Source organism: Laccaria bicolor, genomic scaffold (assembly GCF_000143565.1).
Source record: "Laccaria bicolor S238N-H82 LACBIscaffold_4 genomic scaffold, whole genome shotgun sequence".
NCBI classification, from domain to species: domain Eukaryota; kingdom Fungi; phylum Basidiomycota; class Agaricomycetes; order Agaricales; family Hydnangiaceae; genus Laccaria; species Laccaria bicolor.
Window position 1 is genome coordinate 623,790 of NW_001889875.1, and position 22,621 is coordinate 646,410.

Below are 22,621 nucleotides of genomic sequence, written 5' to 3' on the forward strand. Positions count from 1 at the left end.
TGACGCACGCCATTGTTCTCCGTCCGCACGTCCATCCAGGATTTGGAAATAATCTCTTAGAGTCTTGTCGGAGCAATCCTCGCCGCTCTTGATTGTAATTTCTTTCGTCTTGCCTTCCGGAATTTTGGTTGGGTTATTATACACAATTTTGCCATGGAGTCCAGCTAGTGATAGCGCTTTGCAAAAAGCAAAAAAGGGGGAAACATGGAGTGGATGGGTGCTTCCAGGGTTCGAACCAGGGTTTTGGGAAAGAAGACTCGACTCTGATGCACCTTTGTCGAAATCTTGCACTACAGCACCACGTTAAGATGACTGTCGTGTACCAGCCATATCGACATCCAACCGCACGTCCGTCAGGATCTCAAGTAATACTTCTTCGTCGCATTTTACTTGTTGTCGCACGCCAGCCCCCGCCAGCGCCGCTATTTTTCTCGCACTTCCTCTTGTTTATTGTGCGCGAATTTCCACCAGCCTCCTCAGAGGTGCCGTGAAGGCGGAGAACAACGAGCCTTGACAAGCTGAAGGCAGCATGTTGTTGAACGTTGATGGGACCACTGCTTGAACTCATCGTTATCACAAAAAAAAAAAAATAGACTCCACTGGTCTTTGCTGTCACAGGTGCTACCAGGGCTCGAACCTGGGTTTCGGGAAAGATTACTATTCCCAGCACATCAAAATCCCGAGTGATAACCACTACACTATAGCACCACATGGATCTATGATAATCTCTACATCTCTATTTTGAGCCGGTTCTTCTCGATCCTGCATTCGGTTTATTATGCGTACCTCGGCACCCCCATCAAAGCATTTCCTTCCCTTTAAAACCAATTATCACTAACATGGCACTTAACACGGTTCCAACGTCAATGTGCGTGGACGCGGGATAACTGTAACAGCGCCAGTGATTATTTTGGTTGCGAGCGGGTTAAATAAATACGTATGATAGAAATTGACTTCAGTACACTGTTCTTTGAATTTATGAACGAGGTTTCTCTTGAAGCTTGGTCAATCAATTCCGGACAGAAAAAAAATAGCAGTGTTGTGAAAACTCAAAAAATCAGAGTTTCCTCCATAGAAAGAATCTTGATGAGAGGAACGAGCTCGAGCTCTTATAGCGTTACCGCCATGATGGTGAGCTGGGAATCAGCGCTATCAGCACTGACCAAATTTGGTACCGCCGTTTGCTTGGCATTGCCGCTTAGTCAGCGGCAGTTGGCCTCACTCGTTCTGTGAATTTCCGTTGTCCTCAGCGACTCGGACACATTCCTGGTAGCAGCCTGGTCGCACCTGGATTGCTCCGAGCTCTTGTCTCTCACGATAATTATACAAAACACTCTTCGGGGCCTGCGAGTTTGACCCTCTAGGCGGCGTTTCACGCGTCATAATCATCAACGACTACAGTTACCAACACAACATTTTGCCAGGACATGCCCATTCGCCGGCCGTCTGCATCTGTAGGGCACTCAAACAACGCCGGGTCGGCTCGCGTGCACAAGAGCACAGACTCCCATCATGCCTTTGTCGCCACTTCTTCGTCCCAGCAGCATTCACTTCTTTCATTGGGAGCCTCAGCCACACCTCAACAAAAGATTGTGCAGGTTCTGGTCAACAGATTGAAGCACAAGGTAAACAAACTCATCTTTGACGTTTGACACGTCCTCATTTGCCTTATCTCATTAGCTTCCATGTAACTCGGGCCTATCATTGGATCGTGTCGAGGCTGATAATCCAACACAACAAGCGATTGAAACTCTTGTTGAGCTATCTCATGACTCGCTTGATATGATTGCGTGGGCTTTGAGTGAACTTTTAGATAGATTGGCAAAGGTGAGCGATCCTTTGATGGGACGTTGAGGAGCGACTGACATGCGTGATGCAGCAAACGGACCCAAATTCTGGACACTTTTCCATCGAGGTTCTACAATCTCAGCTCTTCGTTCTCAAGGTGTTGTCCATGACCATGGCGTCACGTTGGAATCGCGATCTTCGGTCTCCATCTCGTGCCAGTGACCGCCCTTCATTGATCTCCCCCGATTCTCCATTTTCCAACGGCCCGACAAAGCGATACCGACAGGCGCCGTCCGACATTCCATCAGTTCCCGCACAATCGGAACTAGCACCGTTAGACGATTCATGTGCCAAGTATATCTTGAGTGTCATGGTACTCTTCCTTCGCCAGACAGCGTCAGCTGACGTTCCACTCATGCTCGCCCTTCGATCGACTGACCTTTCCTTTCGGGATTTTGAGTCGATCGAGAACATCAATATCTGGATGCAAGAGACGGCAGATCCAGATTTCCAAGCTCCACCGGAGGCTCCGCTTCGTCCTCAGCCTTCTTCTGTATCGGTCAGGTCAATCCAGACGAGCATTCATTCCACTATACGCATCCCAGCTACCAACACTGGATATGAGAAGACTCATATGTCTTTTCTAAAGTCATCATTATCTGTTAATGGCCTCATTGCCAAATTTGCTGGCCGCATTATTTTCCACATCTCGGTTTCCAATTGGGCAGTCGTTTTCAGTCGGCTACGAACTAAAATTCGCCACCTTGGCAGTAGTCCTGAGGATAACCCCGATACAGTTGATCTTCAACTCATGACGCACGGTGCTTTAGACAGGCAGCGTCTAATTTACCTTCTTAATGGTTCGTTGTCTTTTGAACACACCTGACTGGTCCCTTACGATTACCGCTTATAGAACTTTCCTCATTACTCGTTAACATGGGGCGTGAAGCCCAACTCGCGATTGCTGTTTCGCTGAGGTCTGCTGTTTGGAATTGGATCGACAGGTTTCCTCACGAATTCAACGATGCCATTCGTTCAAGGGGAAGGATGGATGGGGCACCTGAGCGTGTCTTTGATCTGTTATACTCAATGACAACGACAGGAAACGAGAAGATTTTCTGGCCTGTACTAACCATTCTGAATTGCATCACGTCTGACAGAATTCCGGCAGACCTTCAGCTTTCACAATATGGCTCTCTTCAGAAATCAAGAAAGGTGCCTTTTTTCGCTCTTTGTCAAACGGGAAAGAGTCTGATAGAGCCCGACTGTAGCCGGAGCTGAAGTTCACGGAAGACGTTCTCAGATACGTCAATAGCAATTCGAAGCAAGCAGAAGTTGGTCTTGCCTGCGCAGTGGATATGTGTCGAGCTGCGGCGTACGTTGACACCAAGGGAGAGGTTCCTTTGCGGTTGCTTGCGGCGGACATTGCGCACGAGATCAAGGCAATTATCCCCTTCAATTTGTATGTTGCGACTCTTACGTTTATTTTGCACAGAGCGCACTTGCAAGCAGTGCTGGTCGCAAGCCCTTTTGGGAATCGAGCGAAGATATAGACGTTGCGCTCTATGCTGATGCTCTGGTCGCAGTTTTCCGGTTCCTGCCATTAGAGGATTCGGTCCACTTGTTTTCTGCTTGCGTTGCACCTGAGCGATCTGAAGCCGTCAAAATTTGCGCTGTTCGAGCCTGTCTGACGTTGATACAAGAAGCTTCTCGATTCCGCTTCCAGCGCTCGGTCGATAGCCTACAAGAGTCTATCGCACCTCGTTGTCGAGATCTTCTCAAAGTCCAGGTAACCCTCTTCAGGTTCATTACCATCGTCTTCGCCTTTTCAACTTCTTTGTAGGCTGCCAGCTCTCGCCGTCCGGAGGTTGATCACCTTGGGAGTGCGAAACGGATAGCCAATCGACCCAAGATGAAACGGACTTTACCAGAGCCTCTCGCTGATCGAGAAGTTCTTATGCTGGCGATTTTATCCCTCTGGCGTAATTCACCGTTGTTCTTCATGTCAGGTATAAGTAAGCCTGAAATCGACAGTTGGATGACAGTTGCTGTTAAGCTGTGGGCGGCGCCACTTGATATATCCGTCAAGGCTTCCACGGCGAGCTGCCTCCGCGCAATCACAGAACTGTGTTTCTTGATGCCCTCGTCGGATCCTAGCCATTCTCTTATGGTGGAGATAATCAAAGCCTCATTGTAAGTGCTTTCATCTTTTTCTTACAGGCGATAGCTTAACTTTTTTCTTCTTAGACCTATAACCTTGCTTAGCGTCGTTGCAAGTTTGCTTGATACTCGTGAGGATGCGGAGCAACAGCGTCTGTGGATTGCCATATCGCATCAAATACTTCAGGTCTACATTCGGAGGAGTGACGTGAGTTTGCAGTGGGCAAACCTCAGACTTTCGCTGACATTACTCGAAGCTTGAACATGTCAAAGAAATCCAGCTTGATGCTGGTCGCGTCCCAGCCTTCCTTTTAGCCGAAATCGCGCTGCTTGTTGCACTGACCTCCGCGGATAGTGGCATTTCGGAGTTAGCGACGAAAGGCCTTCGCCTTCTTTCTCATGCAGACCGCCAGCCAGATGCACCTGTCAATGAAAATGTTTCAGAGGAAGAGAGGTCAAAGCGGAATTTTATCTATGAGCAGCTTGGAGATCCCAAAGTTGTGGTTGTTGGTGAGTTCAGTTATCATCTTGAGAGCCCTACTGTCCACTCATGAAATGATGACAGGACGTGTTGGGCACCAAAAACGAATTCGGAAGCTTTTGCGTCTGATATCGTTTTCATCTGGCATTCATGTCGCCGTTTGGGAAGAGTGCTATTGGAGATGGCGCGCTTTATCTGAGACGATCTTTGAGTCTCTAAACGAAAGCCCAGACGGAGGCGATCGACCACCCCCGGCACAAGTACGTTTGTTTTGGTTATATGACCTCGTTTGCGATTACTTATGGTTCGCCAGGATCTACGGTTCCAATGGCAAAATCTCACTTTGTTCTTAGCTGTCCTTGGCGGCGTATGCATCCTCGACAAACAAGATATCTCCTTAGCAAATGTGATTCCGCCAAAGTATCTTCCGGACAAGATGCGGGTGGTTCAGAATCCCCTTCCACTCGTCGAAGCCTTCATTTCCGATCTCATCAACCTTCTGGTCGCGTCTGATATGCACATTCGTGATGTTGCTAGAGATGCGTTGGGTTCTGAATTAAGTCCTCGGTTGTACTCGAAGCTTCTCAGGAGTCTGGACGAGTGAGTGGGTTCATGTTGGTTATGATGAATTCCGCTCAATCTTTCAAATCAAGTACTATTCGCAACATTGAACAGGGTGCAGGTTCTGAGTTGACGGACCCATACATACTCTTTTTGGATCAGGTAAGCTGTTTTCACATCTTTTTTAAGGTTCGATAGTCATTTCAATTCAAAGTTCATTGCAGTGCTAAAACTTCTCGTCGAAAACACACAACTCCCTATGGAAGATGTCATGAGCATTGACATTAGTTCAACAATGTTGACATTGGCGGATTTTATCTCTCGCTTCGAAGAGCCTGCCTCATTTCGCATCAAGATCAAATTCTGCGTGTTTTGTGAAAGCGTCTGTGATCGTCCAGACATCTTGACCCTTCGACGAGACTGCAATGCTCGTCATTCTATCCTTGATTTGGTTTTGGACTGGATTCAACCTGCAAACGTGAGTTGGGTACAAGAATCTCCTGGATATAGCTTTCTGAACCCATACAGGCAATGGACGACAACGCAACTACGCTGTACAATGAGCTCAACCTTGCGTGCTTGCGGATCGCGGTCAAGCTCCTGGATCGTCTAGAACTTCGACCTCTTGACGGCTCGCAGACTGGCGACGATAGCGTTCACGTAGTATCGCGCCTTTTCAACAGATATGCGGGGGCACTGCTTCAAAGCCTTGAGGCTTGCCAAAGTGATGGTCTAGTCCGTTCTACAGTCCGTTCGTTGGAATAGTTGCTCATATTTCTCTCAGACGTCCGACAGTACATCGGAACTTGGCTCAATACACCAGGCAAGCCTTGCTCCTTCTTTGTCCACGAACATGACCTGAATTTTCTTTCAGAGGATACATACATCTCAGAAAGAAGCCGAGCTACGCGAACTCGTCATCACTGGGCTGACGCATTTAGTCAGCGCTAACAGTGAAAGCGGGTTCAAGCAGTGCCTTCCGTTGGCTTACGATCAAGATAATCGGAAACGAACCATTTTTGCCCATGTTTTTGCTCGGGTGATCGGTCAAGGAACCAAGTTCGACCCAGAAGACCGATCTGCAGCTCAAGCCCGACATTCACGGCTATGCGACGTGCGTAGTCAATTGATCGCGGGCTTAGGACTACTAATTATGAATACCTGCAGCTGCTTAGGGGATCAGATGTAAGTTTTCCAAACCTCTCCCAAAAGACCTTTGGATGATGATATGCGACCTAGATGGTACTCGCGTTGACAGTTTGTGAGATTTGTCCAGCAGCAGAGGTTGACATGATGATTTCTGTCCTGCTCAACATTTTTGATACACGGGTTTCGTTGATGACCTTGATCAAACGTATGATTGAGCACGAAGTTGCACAAACAGGTAAATTCGCCTATCAAGGAGAGGAAAAGTTGTTTTGACGCTTAGTTCGCAGACTCTGAAGCAGGCCTTTTCCGAAGTAACTCGACATGCACCAGATTTTTATCCGCCTTTGCTCGCATTCATGGATATCACTACCTCAGGAATCTTGTTCAACCCTTACTTCAAACCATGCAGTCCATGCCACCTGGTTCGGGTTATGAAGTCGACCCTAACAAAATTGCGCCCGGACAAGACCTCGAGCAAAATCATAAGAATGTGGAGTTCGTGGCAACCACTTTCCTTACCCTCATCATCTCCTCGCAGCAATCGCTTCCAAAGTAAGGTTTCCCCACAATCGTTTGAGAAATTTAGCTGATCACCCAACAGTATGTTCCGTGAAATATGTGCCCATATTGCCAAGACTGTGTTAGTTACACTTCTTCCAAGCCTCTCGATTTTGGGACTGAAATATTCGTATAGCTCACAGGTTTGGCCAGACTCCAAGTTTTCTGCAATGGGCGCTTTCATCTTCCTGAGGTCAGTCATCCCGGCATAATATACTTTATTGAGGTTTTCATCATCTCGTTTTTAAGATTCATTTCGCCGGCAATTGTTTCTCCGGAGATCGTGGACGTGGATATACCTAAGAACGACATAACGCTGCGTCGAGGATTGATGGTCGTCGCGAAAATCATCCAAAACCTTGCGAACAACATCTTCTTCGGAAAAGAGGCGCATATGACCCGACTAAACAAATTTTTGGAGGTAAATATTGCCGGAGTAACTCGCTTCCTTAGTGAGCTCAACGTGAGTTCAAACAAACCATTCTATTTGCGATGTTTCTGACTATTGAGAAGAAATATACACCTAACTCAGAGGAAGAAGACGACCATTGGCAGGGAACCACTTCAGACGACACAGATATGATCGTGTTACACAGGTTCTTCGATAAACACGCAGACAAAATTGGCAAAGAACTGCTCAGTCTGTCGAAGCCCTCTGCAGATGGCGATATCACAGCAATCAACGGGAAACGCGCCTGGGATGGCTTATGTGCTTTGCTAGTAGATCTGGGGTCGCCTTTAGAAGTCCCTCGACCCTCTACTACGAAATCCTCGGAACATCGTGAATACCTTGACTTAATGGCGCGATATGCACACCGAAATACGGAATCGATGAAAAAGTTATTTGTTGAGACCGACATACCCTCCGTGCGTGTGCCGCTTACGAGTCAATCCATACTAGCTAACCGATGTTGCAGGGTCAACGCGCGGTTTTTGTTTTGCGGTTATCCAACATTGACGTTGAGGCACTGGATATCGAATTGCTGATGTATTATATCTTCAAGGTAAACCGCACGGTTGTCAATGTAACTTTTCTCACTGTGATCTATTTATTTATTTAGACACTCGATCTAGACACATATTCTGGCCGACATTTCGACGTGGTCCTGGATTGCACTTCTTTCTCGTCAATCTCAGAGGTTCCTCTTCAATGGTTAAAGTATTGTGCGGAGTTAATTCCTTCGAATATTCGTGCACGGTTCCAAACAACGCACATCCTCAATCCCAATACCCTAATGCAAAAGTATATGCGTCGCTTGTACAACGTCTCTGCAGGCAAGTTCTAACGTTCATCAATGTCTTCGATTTACTAAACAAACTTCATGCAGGCACTCCATTCTGTAACGACATCAGGGCCTACACGTCCATTTACCAGCTTGTGGAGCACGTCCCTGAACTCGCATTACAAGCCCTTCTTAATCCTGGTATGGCTTCCATATAATCTGTCTTACGCCTTACTCATACTTTGATTACAAGTCGCTCTGGAGCACGAACCTTGCGAGAAATTTTCGGATGTGACCATGAAAGTATCACACATGCGGCTACCAGTTGTGCTCGATGTCGGATCAAGTCATCTTCGAGTTACTTCGGTGTGTGATTATCATAGATTTTCCACAGTAGACGCTAACTGTTATCAGATCAAAACAGTTCCCATTTCTCCTGGCCTTGCTAGCAAATCGACCGAAGTAATACCTCTTTCAGACGTCAGCGATGTTTATAACATTTCAACTGGCTTCGAGCCCAATGAGTTTATCATACGTCGGAGGCAAGGGGTTACGGTTTATTTTGCCTCAGTATCGCGAGACATCATTGTGAAGGTATGATTTTGCTGCCCTCATCTCAACTTAGCTTTTTAAAACGAACATCTTTTGCAGACAATTCGATCCGCAAAAGCTCGCCTAAAAGAAGCCCAAGCGCCATTGACAGAACGATTCTCCCGATTCTCGAACGTTCCTGCCACGCTCCTGCATGTTGGTCTGCTTAGCGTTGATCTCGATGATGAGGACCTCCGGGGGGCTGCTTATGACCTCCTTGGTGCCGTCTGCACATATCTGAAATATGACAAAACTCCCATCGTTGCATGTAAAGGTACTTAACCCTCCCTTCAAATGTAATCAAGACTGACGAGGAAAAGCTGGTTTTGTTCCTGGGGATCCCATTTCTTTCGTTTTCCAGCTGAGCGATAAGCTAGCAGAGTTCGCACCGCAGTTAACTCTTGATTTCGTTCATGAGGTTTCTGCAGCCATGACTGGGATGGATAGAAGTGCAATGGCGCAACGCATTAGCTGTTTGCAGTACATGAGTCCCTGGATCCGAAACCTCGCGCATTTCGCGAACGCAACGAGTCCACTCTTTGAACGTTCAGGAGCTCGACTACGGGATTGCATACGAACCTTGTCCGATCTATCAGTCTCATTCCCTGAGGTATGGTTTGTGTCCTCGTCCGAGAATATTTAGCTCACCAACCATCAGATCATGTCTACGATCCAGAAGCATATATGGGGCGAGGTTGCAAGGCTTGAGTCACCGTTGGTGGACATCATCCTGGACGAACTGGTTCGAACGGCCACTGATGGTGGGATTGGAACGAGAAGATGTGAGACCATATGCCACATTGTGGCTGCACTGTCTTCTATCAATGTCAGAGGTCGTATTTACTCGAAATTGCGCAAGGTATGTCGATTAGTTGGCGGGGTTCTACAGTCTAATCAATCCCCATTATTAGGCATTGAGCAAGGTGCCGCCAAAAGTTTCAAACTCCCTCTCCGAACATCCCAACTGGAACGAGATTTCTACCCTCATTCGGTTGGCTTTGGTTGTAGGATCCCAGTCAAAGCAAAGTGGCCAGAACCAGCTCTACGTACCCGAAATCGTCCATCTTGTAACGTTGGTGGCAGGAGAAGGCCCATCCCTGGTCCGGAAGTCTGTTTACGGCATCGTGATTAACCTTTTGCAGTGCCTATACATCTCAAGACCAGACGATGTCCCGGGCCCTGAACTCCTTCAGTTCATCAATGATTGCACCCTTCCCTCGACGTTGCAGCTGTTCGGTCTTCGTCGTGAAACGCCAACTAGTGAATACATCAAATGGGATCCAGCGAACGACAAAGAAGCGCTTGACAATCAAGAACAACTGACACAACTTCTTGTTCGAATATTGGAGATGACAGCTGGGTCTCGAGGTATGTGTTTGAAGCATATCAATAAAATTTCGATTGACAGATGTAATATAGGCTTACTGAACGTCTGGCGCGCTCGATGGATGAGCTTGGTCACCGCCACAGCATTTCAGCTTTCTCCTGCGGTGCAGACTCGATCTTTCATCGCTCTCGGGACACTAGCAACGTCAGAGGTTGATGATGACTTCGTTTACCAAATTCTTGTCGCGCTTCGTACGGCCCTATCAAAGGCTAACGAGACACACACAATGTCCATCGTCAGCATGCTTCGATGTTTATGCAAGATAGTCCCCGCTATTCAAGAGAACTCAAGATACATCCCCTCCCTCTTTTGGTTGGCCACTGCCCTTCTACAATCAAGTCATCTAGCATTCTATATCGAAGCAACGGCTTTACTACGTGTAACACTAGAGCATATGGAGGAGCAGGGCATGTTCAAGAACACTTCAGTCTCCGCGGTCCTTTTGGAGAATCGGTCTGGCCTGGAGGACGTTACTGGGCAGTTGGATGAGATGCTTAGGTTGTCGTTTGACACCAGCTTCTCGTTCTCCCTGGCTTCGATTATCTTCAAAGGGATGCGACACTCTGGATTGAAGGACTCAGCTGAGGCTGCCCTGCGAAGCCTGCTTTGCGTAACCGCACGGGCGCATGAATCCAACATCGATGTACCGAATGGCTTCAAGGAAAACCCCTGCACTGAGATCCTAGGATATTTCTTGGCCCTCATTCCTGTTTCAACAACTCAAGCGTCGTATCGCCAATTACTGAAGGAATGCATCATCGACGATGCTTGGCTTCCTGAAGCTGGCCTTGCAGATGAAGATGACGATAAGCAGACCCCCCAAGTCACTCCTGCTTTCCTTGGTATCAACGATTCAAACACTGCATTGCTGGCCGCTTCGTTCGTTGGTACTATTCTTACCACGGCCCAGGGTGATGACACGGAGACCGAGATTCTTTATGGCTTTTTATCAGAACTTTCGAACACGAATCCTGAAATCGTGACGATGACGTGAGTTTTACGATCTATTTCATTTTCATGTCCTGATCGTCTCCATATTCCAGGTACGAGAGTCTCCAGGACAGAATCAAGGATACCTTTGCCAATTCGTCTAATGCGCCAATCATACGCTCTGTGTCCAATATTTTCCGCGTCGCCTTGCAAGACAACTCGCGAACCCCGAACCCCCGTGGGTCGACCTCAACCCTCGGAACGATCGAGGAAAATGGTGCAGGACCCGGCCGGACGCATCTGAATGCTCTTGACGAGCTCGGAATGCAGGGCCTTGCCAACAGCTTCCAGTTTCTACCGCCAAATCGCGGCCACGCAACCAAAATGATCAACTGGATCCCCGGCTTGGTAGCACTCATGATTGCATAGTGGTTTCTCTCAGTCATTACTCGCATTGTTCATTTATCTGTGTCCGTATCTATCTCGCTACATCAATCCCGTTTTCATCTGCTTTCCTCTCACATACACAAAATACTGTTTACTTAATTTGCTACTCTGGGGTGTATTATAGTTTTTCTAATGATATTTCAACGAAGTGTAGACCAGAAGATCCGAGATTGCCTTTGTTGGCGAAGTTGGCGACGGAGTGACAATTGTCCGATCGCGATCGCCGATATTCTGGCACAGTGCACCCATGTCATTTCACCGCTATCACTCTAGATCTTGACCCGCGTCAACTCAAACACAACGATGAACAACGACGTTTCTCGACCAACAACACCAGAATCGCCCTTGACCAACAGCCTCCACCATGCAACGACGACAATCGACGACCTAACCACTGCTTTGACCAATTTCTCGCGTGTGCCGTCCCCCGAACCTCCATCTACTCTTACGTGCTGCTGTGGCAAAGAAGATTGCGAGAATGTGGTGTCTTGGCTTGCTATGAAATCTCGCCTCGAGAGCAGGTTGATTCTTAGTGCAGGTAAGTATGTCATTGGTCGTGTTAGTGGGCGCGTACTTAAGGTCGCTATTAGAGGTGGGACAGGCCTTGCTCCAGCGGCACGAGGCATACGTGCGCCAGCTTGAGGTGAGCGTTCACCGGATCTCCTTTGCGCCGACTAACTGGAATACAACTCGCAGAAGGGGGCTGGGCGGACGCGATGTACTTCCAACCGGAGAGAGGCCAGTGACCCCGACGGCGAAGTAACGAAGAAGGATGTGAAAGAGGATGATCTAGAGTCGCGCCTAGAGGATTCTGCGAGGGAGAAGGCACAGTTGGAAAAGGTGAACAGGACCGTCCACATGAATCTCCCTCATCTTAACGTACATCTCGGACAGCGCCTAAACCAAGCGTTGGTCAACAATGAAGTCACTGAAATATCCAACAAGACAATCCTTCAGGAATTACAAGACGCGCGCGAAACAATATCTCGTCTAACGGCACACCATGCTCGTTCCATAGGCTGGGACACTCGTTTGTCGGCAGCCATGAAGGAGAGGGAGGACATGCAGCAGGAGCGAGATAGTGAAACGCATAGGGCTCGACTGGCGGAGTCTAGGTTCGCAGCGTTGAAAGACAAGACGAGTAAGCTTCGATTTCCTGCCCACTCTCATTATTGATCGGGCGTAACGTAGATAAGTTACAAGCAGAGGTTAGGCGTCTTCAAGATTCTTTGGAAGAGAAAAGACTCCATCGTTTGGAGTCTTCAGAATCAATTATCCAGGATGCACGTTCGAGAATTGAGTCCGTCCGTAAATCAGTAAGTTCTACCGAACGAATTACTGTTTATTGCTCAACCAGTCACATAGCAAGTCGGTGTTACCGCAATGGCCCAAGAAGACGAGCTTACCAAAGTCCTAGAATCTCTGGTTAACGATAGTGAGACTTTGAAGCGGGATAACGCAGAGTTGCAACGTTTGCTCACGGAGTCACGCGAGGATTTACACGCGCTACAGGAGGAAGTTGATGAACAACGCGCAAATCCTCCTCCTTCACCACGTCCAGCTGGTAAAGTGATACAATTCTTTGAATTGTATATGTTGCTAAGAATAGGCACAGTCAACCCATCCCATACAAGACACTTTTCGTCGAGTAGCTTATCGTCGATAAAGGTCAAAGATCTTCCAGTGAGCTACATTGCTTTGGTAGCATGGAATTATTGATTAATTTGTCTTCAGGTGTTCGGTTTTAGTAGACGGAATCCAGGATCCGACCATGGCATGCGTATTAATATCGTAAGGCTCCATTCACATTAGTAAGGTCAAAGGCTCATTTGTCACAGGAACCCCCGCCCTCCCCAGCGCGCTCCGTGGCACCCTCTGATTCGAAGCGGACATCTTTTAGTCAGCATTCGCCACTCTATGCTTCCTCTCACGTTGGCTATGAGATAGAAGAGGACGCGGAGAACGGCAACGATGCCTCTGAGCTCGAGAAGACAAAAGGTCATAAACCCCTACTTCTTCTGGCTCGTTCGCGTGGAGTACAGACGGATCCGTGCCCAGAACGACTAACACCCTTGTCTCTGTCATCTCATCTACCATCTCCATCTGATCCACGGTCAGAATCATCCTCCTACTCAGAGTCAGTTTCATCCCACGTTTCGATACTCCTCGAACGTATAGTCGCTCTCCTGAACCGCATGGCACAGGCGGATGCTCTCACCTTGACAAACCGTCTCAAACGGCAGCATCTCAGAGGGGCTGATGTTGGGCACCTCTCTCGCAGTACTGTTAGTAACATCCTTTCAGAAGTAAATGGCCTCCGAACCCAGTTCAGGTTCCTGTTAGAGGACGATAAGGTAATGGCGACATTTCTACGAAAGGATTTGCGCGTGCTTTTCAAGATCTTCAAAGACACTTTCACGGAGTTGGGTCAGATGAGGGTCACTCTGAATGACGTTATTCTCGATCCTTCCACTGCCACGAAGATTAGCGAATTGGCCTTGAATCCGTCCAAAGTTCAAGCCGAGGTGGCAGAAAGAGGTCGTGAGAACGCGGCTCATGGTGGACCGAGCTGGATGGCTCCAATCTCCAAACTCTTTTCTCAGCCAGGACGTGGAGAGGCCATTGCCCCTCCAATGTCCCGTTCAACAAGTGGAAGAGCAAGCTCTCGACCGCGATTCGCGCCCAAGCTTGGACCTGCACTTGCCGCTTCCACCACGACGGTGAATGTGGAGTTCTCAGGGATTGGTGTGGGCAGGCCTATCACCAGCACTGTTCCTCCTGTTCCGGTGTTGCCGCAGGTACACACCGAGCTCCCTTCTGAATCCTCTTCGGCACTTCCTTCAAGTGTTTCTGCTGGTGTAATGGGGATATTTGCCGGTGCACCTCGACCTGCGCCACCTCAAGCTGATCCATGGGTTGTAGTACCCAAAGGACCACAGAGAGCTCAGTCGTCTATGAATTCGGTGAATTTGTCAGCGTCGACGTCTACCATCGGGCGATCCACTGGGCGGAGAAATGCCAATAGACTCTCGAGAAACGTCGATGCTATTATTGATGTTGAACACCCTCAAATGGAGTCGGATGAAGAGGCGGATACGCTACCACCTCTCATGGGACGAACGCTTCATCGTCGTGGATTGTCAGATTCATCTATACATTCGACATTTACCAGTCACGCTGAGGAATTACCATCATCACCCAACGCGTCTTCAAGAGATGCAAATACCTCCATCCATTGGCCTGATCGAAACACGGTGTTTCAGGCGTTGAGCAGGACAGTTCATAATTTCCGTATGACTGCGTCTGGGACAATGGCTACCATTGGTTCTGGATCTTCGCCCTCGATATCGGAAGTGTCCTCGCCACAGAAACCTGTCCAGGCGACCTTTCAAACACCCAAGAAGGCTGTGGTGTCGTCGTTGGCGCGTCCGATCAGTCCGAGTATGGCGAATCTGATACCCAATATTAATCTTTCGTCGTGGGCGGCGTCGACTTTTGATACTGCTTCTCCACCGACGTTGGATCCGTTCGTTGTTGGGAGTTTGAGAGAGGAGACGCTCATTCATAGGTCGAAGGGAGCTGATTCGCGTGGACATGGACATGATCGTGATTTTGTATGATCTTTGGACCCTCGTCGTGCCCACCTTTACTTTCGTTCTCATAGCTGCGACTGGTCGCACGTTTAGGTATACCTTTTTGTTTTTGAATATATCAACTCCGACTTTACTATCATTATCATGGATATGTTACTGTTGACAGGATAGAGGTTCCCTTGCACTGTTTGACGCGACGTGTCACGCTCACCTGACCAATGTCTTCTCTCTTGAAACGGTGACGTCGACGTTCAGTCGCTTATACTGTACTAATCCAATCAATTCGTCGCACCCTGTGACCTGTGACCCACGCGACGAAATTTTGGTTTCGTCGCGTCACCGGGGAAGGTGTGACTGCCGGAAATTTTCGTCAAAATGTCGGAGTAGCCCTCTGTCCTTAGATAATTTAAAATAGTTCAGAGAACTTTGCTAGAGAGACTTAGAGGGCGAAAAAATCGATTTCTAATGAAAAAAGACCCCAATTTTGTTCCTTTTCTGACTGACCTGGTGGTTTCGTCGCTGGCTCCTGTGACCTGTGACCGCTTAGAATTTCGTCGATTTCGGACCGCCTGTGACGCGTGACCGACGAATTGATTGGATTAGTACAGTACGCTCACACTCAAGCCTCACTTCAAGGTTTCTCCCCCCTCACACTCTACTTGAACCGGTTGATAAATACCATGCTCAAGCGACTCTTAATCCGCTTTGGTGAGCTCAATCGTTATTTTTGGGTTACAGCTTTGACCCTGGCATCCCCTATTCAACAGGCGTGATATCACCAACCAAGAAAATTTGTTTCATTGGACCAGCTAGCTATGCGGAAATGATGGTTGAGCTTGTCCTACGCATCTTCAACTCACTATGTGATTCACAGCTCAACAGGCCTTGGCTCGAACACTTGAACAAGGTAGAGATTATGTAGACCCACCTCTTGGCTTGTTTGAATTTGGTTTGTGTCCATATCAACGATTCTGCGACCTATGTAGTACTGACTTCTCGCTCGAGCTGTGATACGACTGGACATTGACAGTGAATTTGTTGATGTCTACGTTCCTTCGAACACGTCTAGCTGCACGTCTTTTGGTTTATGTTTTTCATTGTTTCTAACCAAACTGCACCTTAGGCTTTCGCGCTGTAAGGGAAGACCTGCCTTATACTCCTTGTGGAATTGTCTTCATGATTAATTCGACAAATATTGAGCCGATGTATGACTTGAGGAGAGAACTCGTTAGTCTTGTCCGTGATACGAAGAGGTTGTCGCAACTTATCTTGATCCTTGTTTCCACGGACAACATTTCATCTGAGGAGGAAGAGGCAGATTTAATGGCAGAATGTGATTTTCAAGAAATGATTGTAGAGGTGTGTTGACCATCCTGATGAGATAACATAGAAATTCACAAATTTTTATTAGGAACAAGGGCGAATCGCTTTGTTTACCTATTCACTTTCATCCGACAATCTTATTGAAGGTCAGCAGGACGTACTAGCTTTGACATTAAAATGCAGGTTCATCTTTACTACAGGTTTTCATTGGCTTGTAAAGAAAATGGAGATGTGAGTTATGCTACCTCAATAATTTTACACGTTTTCTGTGGCGGATATATCTATAGGACAAGGTATTTTCAATTTCTTCGATATCAGAGTTAATAAGTAGTAGGAATGGAAAAGATAATTATGAGCGGTTTTCAATATTACTGCCATGTTAAATGTCGAACACCCGCTATCAATGGTCCAACGGAAGCAGCAATGGATAGGACACCAATGACCCCGACGGCGAAGTACGAAGTACCTGGGAAGACGTGAAAGAGATTCATCTATGCTTAAGTACTATTTGACGCGACGCGTCACAGTCACCCGACCTTGCCTTGTCGTTTTGTTTGGTTGAAGCTTGAGATACAAACTCGAGCCCAGTCCTCCACCGATCCGAGTTTCGAGTCGCCTCCCTACCACCTACCACCCTCCTCCATCTGATTGCAATGTCACGTTTATCTCGCGCGAATCTAAAAGCTAGAGAATCCATATTTTACGGCGGACCAGAACAATACATAGGTGACATCCAGGCAATATGTCCACCAAGCCTAGCGGATTGCGTTGCGGTTATGGAGGACTGCTGCGACGAGGTATGTTACATTTCAAATCTCGTAGGCGGAAGGCCGTAACGAATTTTTAGGTCTTCGAGATGCAGCATTTGCTGAGGAACGGAACGAAGGATCTTCCTCGCATGAACAAAATATTGGCAAATGAACGGGTGGGTCTTTTTTTGCCTGCTTTGTTCAAAGTCACTTTCGGGGAGCTGATAAGGATACGTGTTTTTCCACGGAAGGTTTTCCTCCTCGTCGACGAAGGGACCATCAAACGATACAAATCCGAGCTAGCGGACGAGATCGAGCCTGCTATCGCCGAGCTCATCGAGAGGGCTGAGCAGGGGCTTGCGGGGATGCTGAAGAAGGAGGCGGCGTTGCAGATCAAGGTGGGTGGTTTGGCTCTACAAGAGATGGTACCCTGACGCTCGAAATGAAATGAAGGTGGAGAACGCAAAAAATCGGCTTCGGACAGTCAGGGGCGCCACAACTATTGCGCAGAAGACGGAGGCGAGGCAGTTGCAGCTCCTTACAAAACAACGGGAGAGGCTCGAGGAGGAGGTGAAGGCGCTGGAGAAGGAGGTGGAAGAGCTTGTAAGCCTTTCAACTCCAAGTCACTGATTGGATGTTTTTTTGATTGACCTGGAATGCATAGGAATTGAAGATGGTGAATGGTTAAAACATACTCGTCGTCGATTCGAGGGTGTGGCGGAACGCTGGGCATTCATACTTTCTGGCGTTCCGTTGAGCTACGAACTGGGAGCTAAGAAATACCCCAGGCGTTGTGGGATAACTTCACATTCTGGGTGATGTCAAGGGTAGGGCTTTTATTGCACAATGCCCTCTGCCCAAATATTGTTCCCCAATCGTCGATGTCTGCTACACGGCGGGTAATCGCGCGGGTAGCTAGGCACGTTTTTTGAGGTTTTCATTCTCAAGAAGATGGGATGGTGTAAACGTCAAGTCATTTGTATTGGGTACGACGGGCATTCTGATTATAAGACGTGGGCGTATGTACGATATAACTATGTGTTAATAAAAACTATATACAAGTGATTCATCGAGGTATCAAGGAAAACGACAGCAAAACAAAGAGTTCCCAAACTCGAGGATGACAACATATGTATCGCATCCAGTTGCGATTCTAAGCCTTGTTCCGGATGTTTTGATCATCCGTCACCGTCCTGGAGCTATCCATAGACCCACCGACCAAGGACCGATCGTTGTCAAACTCCCGCTGCATACCAGGAGGAACTGAGGGTCCCCACCCAGCAACTCGGCTTCCTTGGTCGGTTATTCGATAAATCGCCTTTGCGCCCAAGTTAAATTGGCCCTCCTGTCGGAAGAAGAAAGATAGACATGAGTACCCACAACACAAAAAAACGGAGAAGACTTACAGCAACAGCGATCTTGTTCTTCTCTGAGAGACTCCTAACCGTGTATAGGATTGCAGACTCATTTCGTTTCCTCTCGTCATTGACCAGCTCGACAAACCCATACCGGACAAAATGGGCCACAAGCTGTGCTGCTTCTTCTTCACCAGACGCGGTCGTAAACTCGCAAGGCCATTCGACAGCGCTGACAGCGGAGAAACAGTGTTCGTAAACCAAGTTTTTCTTCTTCGATACACGGAGCTTCGTTACCAAGATACCGTTGGCAAGTTTACGGTGGCGCTGGAACACATCGAGGGCCTTGTCAGCTGGAAGGGAGTATGTAGGCTGGGCACCTGAAAACCTCCGGAAGAGAGCTGCCATACTCGCGCTGGTGATGACCGGTTCGTCGTCCTCCACACGGCGGTCCAAGTAGTAGAGAGAGTTACATTTGGGCTGAGAAGTGAGTAGTTGGAGGATGTGCATCGCGTTTATGTTGTTCTTTATCACGAAACGGTTTAATATGTACAGTCCTTTCGGAGTGAGCTGGTATATCCCCTTGACATCCATTTTGATCAAGCACGCGTCTAAGAAGTGGCTGCACATGGCCTTTGCGCCGGAGCGGGTCATGATGTATGTTGTGCGTGTTGTTACTGTGCGGCATTTGGCGCTGTTCCCTGGGGAGGCCTCCTCTGAGGAGTGGGAAAAGCAGAGGGAGGCGAGGTTGCGTGCGGCTTCGTTACTTTTTGCCAGAGGGGATATTAGTGGGTGTGGAGGGTGGCATGAAGGGAATGGGGCTTACAAAGTGAAAGAATGAGAGAAGGTGCTGCTGAAAAACCGTTTTTTGTGGGGTCCTAGTTTGAGTGACAGGATGAGCGTTGCAAAGAGGTCGTATGTATCCTGCGTTCTACTTATTCAGTGGGCGCTTCAAGGGCTTTATAAATCGAGTAATTACCTGCAGGAAAGGTCTCCCAGTCTTAGTCGTCTTCATAGCGTGAGACGCATCGTCACTGAGCTCGCTGCCATCCGCGTCGACGGGCTGGATGCACCTTTTCCCGTGTTTCGTGGATTTGAGGGCGTAATTTGAGGTGGAAGCGTGAAGGATTGTGGGCATTGTTGGCCTGAGCGAAGAGGAGCACCATCAGATATTTGGGGGTAGGGTCCTTTATATAATGGCGGGGAACTGAGGAGACCCTGACTAATTTATGATTGGGACCCGAACAAGTCAAGAACAAGTCTAAAACGCAAGAAAAGTCGCTTTCAACCTACCCATGCATTGTATACAAATTTACCGCGGAAATTGGGTTTGGTAGAGCACCGCATTGTGGAATTTTAAAGTGGGGAAGTGGGCGCGGCAACGTTGAGCGTTCAATTGACGTTGGCATCAATGGTCGAACAGAAAACAACCCTGGTCACATGACCCAACCCCCTTCTACACACCCCTGGCGCCGCCGTTCAAAACTATGGGTTCTTGAACTTGGAATGGAGGTCAGTGAGCTGCTAAATTATACACATCTAGTGTTGGAACTCACACCCTGCAGTAATTTACTTGACTAGCAAGGACGTCGTTCTTCTAAATTCTCTTCCGCTATTGTGAAAAACGCAGACTCAGCCGACGTGTAATTCTCGTTCTTTGACGATTCTCGCGGAGGAGTGACTTTTTTCCGGACGTCAAGTCTATTATAGACATCGCAACCCCAGGATGGACATTGAATAAATGACGCCACTGGAGTTTTGTCCAGATCTGCAATCGTATTCATACCGGATTGCAGTTTTCAGGATGGGACGCGAAAAGGTCGGGCGGGCTCCAGGAATTTTGAACTGGAAACGTTTTCCATCATGAGAAATTTACCTAACCAAAGTTGAACAGAAGCGTCCCACCCGTGCCGCGACTCAAAGAGATCTCATCGATGAACGTGGATAATCTTCGTGTTTCTCGACTTGGAAATCACATTTCAAATCGAGATTAGGATGGGATATAGCAATGGAACTTCGATTCTACGAACTCTCTGGATCCAACCAGCTGAAGTGACCCACTCAAGTGGCGCGGCGTTACAGCAAGATGCAAAAACGTAGACACCTCTCCAAATTTCCCAGACTCCGCCTTGCTTTGTACAAACAACCGCATTTGGTGCAACTCCGCCGCACGACGCGTCATAGTGACTTCATGGCGCTTGCATGGCGCACCATTTTATTATATATACTCCTACAAATATGGTACTTCTATATAATTTCTCTTTTCCCATCTTCAAATATGTCAGGGAACTACCGCTTTATATCTGCCGAACAAAAACGGCATCTCATTGTTACGAGGGTTGATAGGAAATGACATAGACTCTGAGACGCTAGCGAATGCACGAAGTGGAGGTTGGTGGAGCGAGAACAGAATGCTTGCGTCACTCACACCCGCTCATTTCCTAAAGCAGTTGTTTGTACAAAGCGAGGCGGAGTCTGGGAAATTTGGAGAGGTGTCTACGTTTTTGCATCTTGCTGTAACCTGTGCGGGTTTGCGACGGTTATCTGTTGTCGCGTGTCATATCAAGTGTAAACGCGTGGAACTTGTGCATGTTAACCTTATTATAGCCCTTCAGAAAATTCACACCTTTCATACTTCGAACATCTCATCGATACACGCGTAAGGGGACTATAAATTCCCAATGGGTGCGTGCCACTCCCCATTGTTACCTTTACCGCATAACCAGTCAATCATGGCTCTTAAAGGTTCGGACGGCTCTGACGTTAAGCGTGGCTCAAACCCTTCGAACATTATGGTAGGGTGAGTTTGGCAATTTGTTTGCAGACTGCATACTGACTGGAGCTTCGCCTTTCAGAATCATGGGTCCCACAGGGACTGGGAAATCGTCGGTAAGGCCTTGGGCTTGACGTGCGTCCTCAACCATCATTTGACACACTCCGTAGTTCATTGCGCGACTCACTGGTGACAAATCTATTGAAATTGGCCATGGCGTTGAATCTGCAACGTCCGAGATCGGACACTACAACTACTTCGACAAAAGCGGCCGTTCCGTGACATTGATCGACTCTCCTGGGTTTGATGATTCTCGCGAAGGGCACACAGACACTGATATCCTGAAAAAAATTGCAGGCTTCTTGGAAATGACGTGAGTCGCCTAATCGCTGACCTGTATGACCACAACAGTCCCTCATCGAATCCGTGTAGGTTCAAAGAGGACAAGAAGCTTAGTGGCATCATATATCTTCATCGGATTACTGATCCCAAGATGGGAGGCGTTTCACTTCGTAACCTGAGGATGTTCCGAAAGCTCTGTGGTGAAGATGCTCTGGAGAACGTCGTCGTTGTGACTACACGGTGGGACGACGTCTCCGAGAAGGACAGAGAGACGATGGAAAAACGGGAAGATGAGCTAATGAAGACCCCAGGCAAATTCTTCGAGCCACTCATTGATAAGGGTGGTAAATTTCTTCGCCACGACAATACGGAGGGATCCGCTCGAAGGATTGTAGAGACGTTTTTAAAGAAAAGCCCCGTCGCCCTTCAAATCCAGCTTGAGATGCGCGACGGAAAGACGCTCGAGGAGACGGCGGCTGGTTCTGAACTTGCGGCAGAGCTAAAGAAGCTTGTGGATAAGCATAGCAAAGAGATGAAGGACTTAAAAGAGGAGATGGCGGTGGCGATTGCGGAGAAGGATGAGGCATTGAAGAAGGAGTTGGAGGCAGAACGGATCAAGATGCAAAAGGAGATAGCGAAATGGGAGGAACAGAAACAGGCGTTGGCAGATGACATCACTGCAGCTAGGGAAGAGGCGAAAAAGAAACAGGAGGAGGCAGACCGTAAGTTGTTGCAGCAGAGTGCCGGGTTCAATCGCAAGGTCAAAGAGGCGGAAGAAAAGGCGGAGAAGGAACGATTTAAGCTCAAAGCGGAGATGGACAACATATCGAAAGAACGGGCAACGGCCAACGAGAAGCTTCAAAAGTTGGAGAAAGATCAGGTGGCGGCCGCCAACCGTAGTCGAAAGGAGCAGGCACGCATCCAGTCACTCGTCGAGACAGCGCGAAAAGAGAAAGAAGAGACCGACCGGAAGCATCGCGACCTGCTCCGGTCCATGCGCCGTCAGGTAAGCGTAATCCTTGACACTTTAGGATGGCGTTTGACATGAGCGTTAGGTTTGCTATTGGCAGCCTTACAGCTCCCCATTCCGTTCTGCTAGCTTTACTCCGGCCCCTATCCAGGCTGGCGTCGTAGACGGCGTTTCCGCTTTTGTTTTCAAGTGCAGGACGGACAAGAGCAACGGATCAGTCGCCACTGACCGCGTCCAGGAA

At 48.1% G+C, this 22,621-nt stretch overlaps 6 protein-coding genes across 6 annotated transcripts; 5 read left to right on the plus strand and 1 right to left on the minus strand.

Moving 5' to 3' along the window:
• Positions 1 to 1,427: 1,427 nt before the first annotated feature.
• Positions 1,428 to 11,257, plus strand: LACBIDRAFT_311272 (uncharacterized protein; the record flags this gene model as incomplete). Its single annotated transcript, XM_001876398.1, has 33 exons — positions 1,428 to 1,625; positions 1,681 to 1,827; positions 1,880 to 2,648; positions 2,702 to 3,003; positions 3,060 to 3,230; positions 3,284 to 3,577; positions 3,632 to 3,981; positions 4,036 to 4,156; positions 4,206 to 4,458; positions 4,514 to 4,689; positions 4,743 to 5,029; positions 5,083 to 5,152; positions 5,205 to 5,468; positions 5,519 to 5,725; positions 5,775 to 5,813; positions 5,865 to 6,104; positions 6,158 to 6,175; positions 6,230 to 6,374; positions 6,427 to 6,691; positions 6,741 to 6,890; positions 6,947 to 7,160; positions 7,211 to 7,564; positions 7,615 to 7,701; positions 7,759 to 7,972; positions 8,026 to 8,121; positions 8,174 to 8,286; positions 8,335 to 8,514; positions 8,572 to 8,785; positions 8,832 to 9,121; positions 9,170 to 9,370; positions 9,423 to 9,879; positions 9,931 to 10,888; positions 10,942 to 11,257. 33 exons carry the CDS (start codon positions 1,428 to 1,430, stop codon positions 11,255 to 11,257), a joined length of 8,160 nt encoding a protein of 2,719 aa, XP_001876433.1.
• Positions 11,258 to 11,578: 321 nt separating this feature from the next.
• On the plus strand, positions 11,579 to 14,895 carry LACBIDRAFT_311273 (uncharacterized protein; the record flags this gene model as incomplete). Its single annotated transcript, XM_001876399.1, has 7 exons — positions 11,579 to 11,813; positions 11,866 to 11,918; positions 11,972 to 12,416; positions 12,467 to 12,591; positions 12,641 to 12,958; positions 13,010 to 13,066; positions 13,114 to 14,895. The coding sequence occupies 7 exons, from the start codon at positions 11,579 to 11,581 to the stop codon at positions 14,893 to 14,895; spliced, it is 3,015 nt and encodes a 1,004-aa protein (XP_001876434.1).
• A 1,149-nt stretch (positions 14,896 to 16,044) lies between these two features.
• LACBIDRAFT_311274 (uncharacterized protein) lies at positions 16,045 to 16,515 on the plus strand (the record flags this gene model as incomplete). Its single annotated transcript, XM_001876400.1, has 3 exons — positions 16,045 to 16,227; positions 16,280 to 16,422; positions 16,479 to 16,515. The coding sequence occupies 3 exons, from the start codon at positions 16,045 to 16,047 to the stop codon at positions 16,513 to 16,515; spliced, it is 363 nt and encodes a 120-aa protein (XP_001876435.1).
• A 329-nt stretch (positions 16,516 to 16,844) lies between these two features.
• Positions 16,845 to 17,628, plus strand: LACBIDRAFT_311275 (uncharacterized protein; the record flags this gene model as incomplete). The annotated part of the gene is made up of 4 exons (XM_001876401.1): positions 16,845 to 16,988; positions 17,039 to 17,338; positions 17,394 to 17,543; positions 17,605 to 17,628. The coding sequence occupies 4 exons, from the start codon at positions 16,845 to 16,847 to the stop codon at positions 17,626 to 17,628; spliced, it is 618 nt and encodes a 205-aa protein (XP_001876436.1).
• Positions 17,629 to 18,093: 465 nt separating this feature from the next.
• LACBIDRAFT_311276 (uncharacterized protein) lies at positions 18,094 to 19,433 on the minus strand (the record flags this gene model as incomplete). Its single annotated transcript, XM_001876875.1, has 4 exons — positions 18,094 to 18,285; positions 18,347 to 19,061; positions 19,122 to 19,219; positions 19,275 to 19,433. The coding sequence occupies 4 exons, from the start codon at positions 19,431 to 19,433 to the stop codon at positions 18,094 to 18,096; spliced, it is 1,164 nt and encodes a 387-aa protein (XP_001876910.1).
• Positions 19,434 to 21,145: 1,712 nt separating this feature from the next.
• LACBIDRAFT_153137 (uncharacterized protein) lies at positions 21,146 to 21,966 on the plus strand (the record flags this gene model as incomplete). The annotated part of the gene is made up of 3 exons (XM_001876402.1): positions 21,146 to 21,184; positions 21,239 to 21,441; positions 21,501 to 21,966. Coding segments are annotated over 3 exons (708 nt in total), but the record flags the coding sequence as incomplete, so codon positions are not given.
• Between the last annotated feature and the right edge of the window lie 655 nt (positions 21,967 to 22,621).